This window comes from Argopecten irradians, chromosome 14, assembly GCF_041381155.1.
Source record: "Argopecten irradians isolate NY chromosome 14, Ai_NY, whole genome shotgun sequence".
Taxonomy (NCBI): Eukaryota; Metazoa; Mollusca; class Bivalvia; order Pectinida; family Pectinidae; genus Argopecten; species Argopecten irradians.
In genome coordinates, this window is record NC_091147.1 from 22,908,568 (window position 1) to 22,918,786 (window position 10,219).

A 10,219-nucleotide genomic window follows, 5' to 3' on the forward strand; every position below is an offset into this window, starting at 1 on the left:
AACTGGTTGTTCCGAATAAATCAAAACATCAAGCCTCGTTCCGACATTTTAACTCTGATCAAACTTTCCAAATACGAGGGTTCTGAAAACGACCTTCACCTCTCACCCCCTTCACACCCTCTCTTACACATCCACACACACCCTCACACACATACACCCACACACACTCACACATCTGATAACACACCCTCACACACATACACCCACACACACTCACACATCTGATAAGTGTTTCATGATCTTGAAAGATTATGTCATAAACAATCGCTGGTCCAAATAGCAATAATTTTAATTACTAATCTGCATATCGTAGAGAGTGACTCGGAATCAAATATCGGAGAAACTTCTGAAACCGTAATTTTTTTAACGATACCTTTCTGAAATTGATTGTGTTCATTGAACAGTGCAAAGCTAATGCAATACGCTATATTACATTTTGCTTAAAGGTGTAGTTTAATTCAACCTATTGGAATGACAGACAAGTTCTAACATAAATACGGAAAGTGTTATAGTACCTGTTAGCCTATAATAAAATGTTACAAAACGCACCTCAGTCTTTATTTGCTATCAAATAAGTCTTTCCATTCACAAATGTACGGTAGTAAAAAAACTCAGATTTTTTTGTATAACCTCCGTTAGTGCAATTGGTTGAATTCTTTCTTTTTTATAAAACAATACGTAAATCCAGTTAAATTTCTCTGCTCTTATGATGTTTAATGACGTATGACATTATCACTCTTTCATGCTGGCTATCGCGATTTCCCTTAAACGTTGAATGTTTACCTGAAATAAAAACAAGAAATCAACACAATACCTATAGCAAGTTATATTTGTACGATGTGCGATTAGAACGCCATTGTTCAATTCCATCAATTACATCGGCTGTGTGATATTTATATCCATTATATAAAATACGCAAAAATACGGATATCTATAAAAGATCAATGATAACATTATATTATCGTCAAATTGTATACAATGCTCTATAATATCAGTATAATATTGTAAATAACGAAGAAAGCTTTTCCTTATCACTCAAAGTTGCAACACGTCTTTATATTTATATTTTAAAGCTAAAATCAACATAATTGAAAGCCAATTTGACTTACAGTACTAGAGGTAAGACTTAAACTGACTTGAATGAACCACTTAACAAACTATAATGTGTAGATTTTAACACAACAGAGCACCAACAATAGTAAAATGAATAACAAACTTAAATTACCTTTCCTCTTGCTCCAACTCGAGGCATAACATCGATGAGAAAATATTTGGTCGGACATTCCAGAAACAAAAGCTATAATAATAAAATCATATATATTGATTGTATTGTTCATGACCATATTTATTTATGGAAATGCAACGTTTTATTCAAAAGATATTTCGTATTTTCTCAAACAGTTCTAAACACGTCTTAAAACGGCAATGACATTCAATAAAACATAGAAGTTGATATTTAACATGTGCTTTATTAATACGCAATTAAAAAATCATTGAACACTTCTGACCGTACTATATAATTGAATAACTTTGCAAAAGTAACTGATTTCTATTATATGCTTATAAGGATATATTTGATGATAATCATAAATACTTCTTATACTTATTTCACATAAATTATTGTGTTATTACAGTCACCAAGAAAGCATCAATTTTTTTAGCAGCGTTAATAAATTATTTTCATACCTCTTCGTTAAAGTATTCCTCGAGCTCGCTCTTTGTTAGTTCAGCACCCGTATGTAACCTACAAAATACACTCGTTATAACAATAGTGCAATTTCTCTAATGCCTTCAAGTGCACTCATGTCGTCTGAGGCTGTGTTGCATGTTTACAATTGTAATATTTAGTGAAAGTGGTGTTTTTTTTTGTGATAAATGTCTGTAGTATGGGATGAATGTGATGAGTCATATCATATATATGCAAGTGATGTTGTGAGTGAGAACCCTCCTGTGTGGGGACATTTGTTTATATATTTGAAGGCTGATCCCAAGACCCCGACCTTGACAGGCTACAGATGTGTATAACATGTCTGGGATATTAAAACTAAAAAGTTTCAATAACTGATCAGCATAAGAAATACCTACTCTACGAAGAGACACACTTCATGGCCAATAAGGGAGTCCTCGATCCCAATTACCTATAATAGATATTGAATAGTTTTTCGTCAAAATACACCTCCCGTTAAAACAATATTGTCTAATTCTTCAATTATGATAGATTGTCTTTATTCCTCAAATTTTGTTTCTACTTTCATGTATATGAACTGTTATACAGTAGTGCATTGAATGGGACTGATTCACATACCACGTGATACCAGATAATGTTTGACCGGGACTCTTGTTTCTATTGGTGATTTAATGACGTTAAAAGAGGAGACCCCCATGCTAACGTCGTTTCAGCGTGGAAATTGCCAAGAGTTACGTTTCATCACCCCTGGAGATACCAATGCTTCACAAACATTATCGGGTATCACGTTGTACCTGAATTATATTCCCATTAAATCGAGAAAAGTTAAGGCGAACGCTCTGACAGAATCGTCATCGGTTCTAGATGCAAATTGTAGTGTTGTTTATCTACCAATAGGGACATATGTCACATTTGCTGCGGTATCATTAATAATTCATCACTCAAATCGTTGTCATTTTATTGGTTCTTCTATGAGTTGAGGCATAAATCTTAACCAATTAAAATTAGACGCCCATCTTTTATTGAAACTTTATCACAAACAGGATATTTTCTACGGATAGAGTATCATTATCTGATATATTGATAGTTTCTCTCTCTAACCTACATGCATTCACTTTGTACGGACATGCGAATTTATAAATATATATATATATAAACTAGAATATGTGGACCTGTTTCTATGTTTCAAGGGGTAGATAAACGATAATGAGATTTGCACTTGGAGCCAAGATGTTATAAACTTAGGACTAGGTCCTTACCATAGCTTTATTTAATAACTGGAATCTTCAATGATAAATTTGATGCTATAACGAGTCTGGCATTAACTTCCATACCTTCGCTTCCTTTATAGCTTGATGTTTGTTGGCCGTATCTATAATCAAAGAAGGATACACTTTATCACCTATATGTTTAAACACCACACATTCGTCTTTTCTGCCGATAAGTTCTATGTGCCCTGTGTTGTCCATTATACCAATATCGCTGAAATACAGATAGAACAAATGATAGAAGGTTAAAACATTGCAAGAATTTCATAACATACATGAATATGGGACCTTATATGTGTGTACATTTCATTGACTTCATGAAATCAACTTAAGAGAGTTCGGAGCTTATGTTCCCAAACAAAAACATGGATTTAATCGTAACGTCATTATTTTTTCTGATGCCACGTCAGTGTTTCCTGATGTCAAATCATAGTTTTGTGATGTCAGGTTAGTGTTTTGTGATGTCACGTTAGTATTCCTGATGGCACGCCAGTGTTTCCTGGCGCCACGTTAGTCTTTTTATGATGCCAAGCCATTGTTTCCTAATGTAATGTCAGTGTTCTTTATGTCAGATAAGTGTTTCCTGATGTCAATGCATTGTTTTGTATTGTTACGTCATTGTTTTGTGTTGTTACGTAAGTGATTCCTGATGTCACGTCAGTGTTTCCTAATGTCAATTCATTGTTTTGTGTTGTTACGCCATTGCTTTGTGTTGTCATGTCAGTGTTTCCTGATGTCAAGTCAGTGTTTCCTGATGTCACGTCAGTGTTTCTTTATGTCACATCACGTCAATCTGTGGAAACAAAAACAAACAATTTTGATGAAAAAACATTTATACAATCAATTATGTTTGTTTGTTTGTTTGTTTGTTTAATCAATTAACGTCCTGTTAACAGCAATGGTCATGCAATCAATTAATTAATGTAATCTCGGAAATATGATAGCTATTATTATTTTTTCTAGGTTTTTTCCGCTAATCTCATCGGACGTCGGTACCTCACGTGACCCCATATAAAACAATGATCGATTGATAAAAGTTTGATTGAAAACAGTTGATTGAATGATCTTTCTATAAATAGATAGGGATTTCCCGATTCAGTGAATGAAAGCGTCGAAGTCATTTCAGCGTTTGAATGTGACATGCATTATAACGTTGATAAATTGAGCGCTTCTAAGATGCCAATTTTGTTGTTAACACATTTTCGTCGAACACAGCGAATGATAGACAGACGGGTTTACTTCTCTACCGGTAGTCTTGATGAGAAACATTTTAAACAACGTCGTTGCCACAAATACAACGATGTAATTATGATACACGTAAGGGCAGTGCTTTTATTTAGAGAGTGATATAAGCTATACACGTCTTTTATCTGACATTGAGAACTACGAAAACTACAGTATGATGATGCATTCGCCATATTCTATTGTACATTTATTTGGAAATCAGGATTAATAGGAAAACTGTATCTTAATCCTCATATCATTGGTATGATCATTTTCAGATTTACTCGTTCAATTTCAGGTAATATATCCTGAAATACAAATGCAGATGTATATACTAGATTGTTGTATGTCTTCTTAATTTTGCTTGTAAAGAAAAACCAATTCAAATAATAAAACAATTGTAGCATTTGAAATTAGTCGATGCATGTTTTATTGATCAAAGAAAAATGATCAACCTTGGACTACGTCCTCGGTCGATATTTTTTCTTTGGTCAATAAAAACATGCATCGACCTCATCAAAATGCTATAATTGTATAATAAACACGTTACCCTGAATGTACCCATCCCGTCATCCCTTTCGTTTTTAACGTCATTTCCGGGTCTTTGTAGTAGCTGCTGAAACAGAACCAGCCTCGGCTACACACCTCCCCTGCTTTTCCTATAGGTAACACTTCGTCTTGATCACCTACAACCTTTACCTGATAACATAAATTAAACATCGTATAAACGTGTGCTAAAATACTGTAGTTACTGTAAACAAACTTGCATCTGATTAAATTTTGCGTATTTTGCGGGCGGTAACATTTGCTTCAATAAATCTCTGCGAAGACGTTTCAAACGCATGTAAAGTAGAAACAAATAGTCTGGAAAGCGAAATAAAAACTACATGAAAAAGTACTTCGGCATGAAAATGCAAAATTAAGTGGCCGCAGTACGAATGTATTTGGCTTGCATTCATAACATACGTCACCAACATAATTACATCATAATGGATGAAGTACCCGAAAGGGAGGTCACTCTGTAATATGCAAAGACAGAATATATTATATCTAACCTCCATGTGTGGAAAAGGATACCCCACGCTACCCGTCTTCTGTGCCTCCGTGGAATGGATGGCTGATGTCATGGATACCATAGATTCAGATGACCCGTACACATTCTGAGTGAAAAATCAATACGATAATGAAACTTTTTGAATTTCTTAGCAGGAGTTTAAGGTTTACAGTAATTTGAAACATTCGTTTAACATTATTCCTAATTTAGGAGTAATTTCATTTTAGAGGTCATTGTTTTATAATTAATTTTTCTTTGTTTTCATACCAAATCTGGCTTTCTGATTGGCCAATAATTTTTTTGCATACCACTATGAACAAAAAATCGAGAATGGCGCGAAACCCCGACGTTATCGTGACGTCACAATAGAGACATTGACGTTGCGTATTGAATCGGAAAAAAAGAATCCCTTGAAAAACCACTATAATGTTACATTTAAACATACTTCGTTTTATCAAATAGAGTATCAAATTAGTTATAAGTATTGATGTCACTATTTTTTAATTTTATCGGGTTATGAAAAACAAATTGTTTGCAAACTTTTGTGAGAATCCGCTACGCGGATTCACACAGTTTGCAAACAATTTTTTTTTCATACCCCGATAAAATTAAAAAATAGTGACATCAATGCTTAAGTAATAATCGTATTTGAATGTCATGCTATCTGAGCAAGAACGAGATTGTCGAACTCTTACCTCCGAGGTGAAAGTTTAGCAGTTGGACGTTTTATCGAACTCGTCACCGTAAGTAAGAATTCCTTCAACACATAACATTTACCTAACGTAAAACACCTTTCTTTCGCGTGTGATTTATTTTCGCGACCCAATGAAATCGCGAAAGTTTATCTCCGCGAACTTATATCTACATCATTGATACTGATAGGACTGTCCCGTCAATTTTTTATAATCCACGAATGTTAATCTTCGCGAACTTGTTTTGAGATGGTAATCGCGAAATTAAGTAACCATGAAAGAAAGTTGGTTTACAGTTTTATGCATTTAACAAACTACTGTAAATGTACTTATTTTAGTGGTAGTTTTATTTTAGCGTATTTAGCGTTGCCTTTGGTTGATTCGCTTATTCATTTACAGCGCTACATTGTGTGAAATAGTAATTCCGGTATTGAACCATCGAATTGTACTAATTTTAATCCACGCTAATGAATAGTAATTCACAGTTTTCCGCATTTGCACTCAAATTTGATTGCGCTAAAACAAGAACGTTTACAGTTTGTATAACTAAAAATGGCCAGTGATGCTTCATCTGAGAGAGTATATACCTACAGACGTATCAGGAAAGATCTGCTGGAGCCGACGTTTGTGTTCTGGTGATATCATATAGGAACTAACCACAACTACAATATACAAATAATACAGTTGTTTTAAAGGTGCATTACTTTGCTTGAACCTGTTAAAGAGTACAAAGTATAATTTTCCATAAATTAATTGTGACTTTGAATCGACATTTACTTAGGTATAAGTTCATCAATTTAATTAATTCTAACTCTATTAGCCATCATTTCTAAAGAAGTCGGTTGCCATTTTTCGTTTAGGACACCTAGTTACCACTATTTGAATATGTGTATATAGAATAAAAGCAGTCCTGTAAAATCGGTATTTATTTCAACAAGGAACCAGCACATGTACATAGTAAAGCTACATCCAAAATGCGAAGCCTTTTTTATCTCAATATTAAAGATGTAACTTCCATTGCCGAGCTTAAAACAGTTAGATAACTATTGATGTTTGGTAACATATTGTAAATTCTCAGTGGCTCATCAGTGGCAACGTTCAAGTATCGGATCCGGAAACGCTAAGTAAGATAGAGGTATTAAAAAGGGGGGGGGGGGACAAAACGGCTTCAGACATCGATATGAACACGTCGTCAGTTTATGTGCACAATTGCGTCAAAATGATAACATCATCAGTTCAGGTATATTGGTCATAGAATAAATAAGATGATAAGATGGATTTGCCATAGATTTGTCAGAAAGTATCTTCCATAATATGCGATATTACCTTTCTATAGAAGGCATGAACTGATTTTTTTACGAGTGCATAATTTCGCGATTTGCATGCATTAACCTTTCGGAGTGTTGTTATTTTCGCGATGAATACACCTTTAGACTTTTAACACAAACTTTATACATATACACATATTATGTGCGGTTGAAAATTTCGCGATCAAGCGACCTTCGCGTAATTAGCATAGATTTCCACCTCGTGTAAATTTCCTCATTTACAGTATTTGAAATATATTTCCATTCACAAACTCACGGAAAATTATGACCATAACATTCACGTATCGCTTACATATTCGTGGCTCTGGAGAATACATTAAGATGTATCTAAATTACCTCCACGTAATGATGATATGTCGTATTTTTGAAGATCCGGCGATTCCAACATCTTCACCAATTCAAATGGATACCCACTATACCACGTCATTCTATAACAAAACGAAAATCGATTACTATAAAGGTATATTCATAGTTCATTCATAGTTTACATAATTTCAAAATACAACTCGTTAAGGAGAGAATTTGGGAGTCTTCGTTTGAGAACTGTGTTTGTATTTTGGATATAGTGATAACAGACACGGCCCAAAAATCAGGACCACGTGACGAGTAAAAACGGTTACAATTATATAGACATTTATAAATAACTCGGAAACAGCACATTCCTCTGTCCGTTTGCAATCACTTAGCATTGTGATTCCGTTTTGGGTCCAATTTTGAATAAAATTGATAAATTATTGACTTGTGTTTAATATTCCCATTGTCAGTTCTCACTAGTATTGAAACTTCATTTTTAGAATACAGGAATCTCAAAGCTAAAGCGGCAGTCGATATGGCGTATCATACATGACATACTTTCAAACAATAAAGCATGCATTAATGTAATATGGCATATTCTAATACAATGTAGTACCGATTAATCTAAAAACGCACTACAAAAACTAATAACTAACTACTTTCATTGAATGTCCAAATGACTCAAGCTGTTCTCTGGCTGACTGCTCAACTTAACTGCCAATGCTCTGGCAGCCTTCAAAGAACTCCAAAGAAACTTACAAGCTAGACTTCGGCTAACTCCCAAACTAATGCCCCCACACCAAGTGCCCCCTACCCTTTTATGCTTAGTAACTTATTATAGCTAGATACTCTATTCTAAGGATACTATTTATATAAAAGCTTATTCTTAACATATATATACAATGCATCACCTAAAATAGCCATACTTTAGACATAGCACCTAGATACCCAATACTAAAGATAGAACAGTACTTGAATATGCAAATTATTAAGACTGTCCCATGCACCACATCTCTATCTGCTGCTAAAGATAGGCAGTCGGATTCACCAGATGAGCAGAAGTATATAAATAACTCCAAAACTAAGATAAGGAAATCCCCTATCCATTCTTAGCCTAATGACCCGGCCCTTACTACAGATAGCTCGTTAGTTAGGATCTATAGATACACAATCACTGACCCCTTTATTTACATATCATCTCCACTACAGTGCCCTAATGTTCTCACCACCATTACTACATCATTAGCGCTCTTAGACTGACCACAGCCCTTTCTAGTCTCACAAATGGCTCGGTGTACAGCTGGGTGTTGAACACAACCGCCATCTCTATTTAACCCATGCTGGTCGGCTGACCCATTAACTACAAAACTAATTGGACATGCTAATTGTTACACACCAAACCAAATTATCTGATCTATCTACCTATCCATAGAGGGACTAAAACAATTTTAAACTACTTAAACACCTACAATTAATACTCAAAACTTTAGACACTAAAAAACGCCACACTTTCATACAATGTAGCATACTGCCATACAATGTAGCATACTTTCATAAAATATACCATAGTTTAAATACAAATATAGTATAGTGGGTTTTCATACCATGTAACTTTCAGTAATAAGGTATAATTCAAGAACCACATTTTGATTTTTGCTATATAACTTTTGATCTCTTGTTTAGGCTGATAGCTCATAACCTAAGTTGGGTATGTAACATATGGATTTTTCAGAAACAATAATTATAAACAAATATATGACAGCTTTGAAGTGAAATATGAACTAACGCTATAACGCAAAATACAAAATTAATATAAAAAGGATTTCAGGTTTTTATATTTTTTTCTCAGAAATAGATATTTAATTCTATTAAGTATAACAACGAAATATAACATTCGTCCCCTCTCACAGAAGGAGATTTTTTTTTCATTGTTCGCACTTTCATTCATACACACATACCTCACTTACTGGTAATATATGCCATATCGGTTTCATAAATGGTAATCGTGTAACCTAAAATGTATGGGAGATAATTGGATAATTTCTAACCGGAAATTTTGTCGTTTCATGTGGGCTTTTCTACATCCATACCTGGCCGACAGTACACATGGATATTAACACTATATCAACAATTATACGATCAGCTTAGAATGAAAAATGAGGGTGAGGAAACACACAATAACGATATACAAAATTTAATATAAAATAATTTTGTAGGTTAACTAGCATTAAAGAAATGATAAGATATTAATTATCGTACTTGTAGTTCTTGGATACTTTCCCAAAAAGGCAAACTGTCAACGGTTCATTGTAAAATTACTTCTTTTTGATGATAATATCGGACCAACAGGATTTTCTTATTCCACCAATTAACGGCCTGTGTGATGCTGAGGAAAAACTGAAGTGTCGTCTGTAGTCGGATCTTCTCACACCTACTACATCCATCTATATACAAAAAAAAAAACTATTTGTTAATGTATTTATCTTTTTTATTAATAAGAAAACTTAGTTATTAAGAAAAAATCACAACGACTCAATCGTTAAAATCATAGTCTATGTTTCTCATTATTTTTTCAAGGTTTCTGAAAAGATGTTTACGATGTTTATATTTGATAATGACTTATACCGGATGATTAATCGAAGAGTCCGCAGCTATTTAATAACATCCATATG

At 34.0% G+C, this 10,219-nt stretch overlaps 1 protein-coding gene across 1 annotated transcript; it reads right to left on the reverse strand.

The window, feature by feature from the left end:
• Positions 1 to 421: 421 nt before the first annotated feature.
• LOC138307916 (medium-chain acyl-CoA ligase ACSF2, mitochondrial-like) lies at positions 422 to 7,675 on the reverse strand. Its single transcript, XM_069248844.1, has 9 exons — positions 7,590 to 7,675; positions 6,517 to 6,587; positions 5,235 to 5,339; positions 4,730 to 4,878; positions 3,022 to 3,169; positions 2,086 to 2,138; positions 1,687 to 1,744; positions 1,226 to 1,297; positions 422 to 783 (listed from the first exon to the last, which is right to left on the reverse strand). Exons 1-9 carry the CDS (start codon positions 7,639 to 7,641, stop codon positions 733 to 735), a joined length of 759 nt encoding a protein of 252 aa, XP_069104945.1. The 5' UTR covers positions 7,642 to 7,675; the 3' UTR covers positions 422 to 732.
• Between the last annotated feature and the right edge of the window lie 2,544 nt (positions 7,676 to 10,219).

Excerpts from the sequence above, each read along its gene's own strand:
- LOC138307916 (XM_069248844.1), bottom strand. The coding sequence starts at position 7,641 with ATGTTGGAATCGCCGGATCTTCAAAAATACGACATATCATCATTACGT. Across the intron at positions 1,298-1,686 it reads AGGAATACTTTAACGAAGAG|CTTTTGTTTCTGGAATGTCC; the intron begins GTATGAAAATAA and ends TTATTATTATAG. Across the intron at positions 784-1,225 it reads GAGTTGGAGCAAGAGGAAAG|GTAAACATTCAACGTTTAAG; the intron begins GTAATTTAAGTT and ends TTTTTATTTCAG.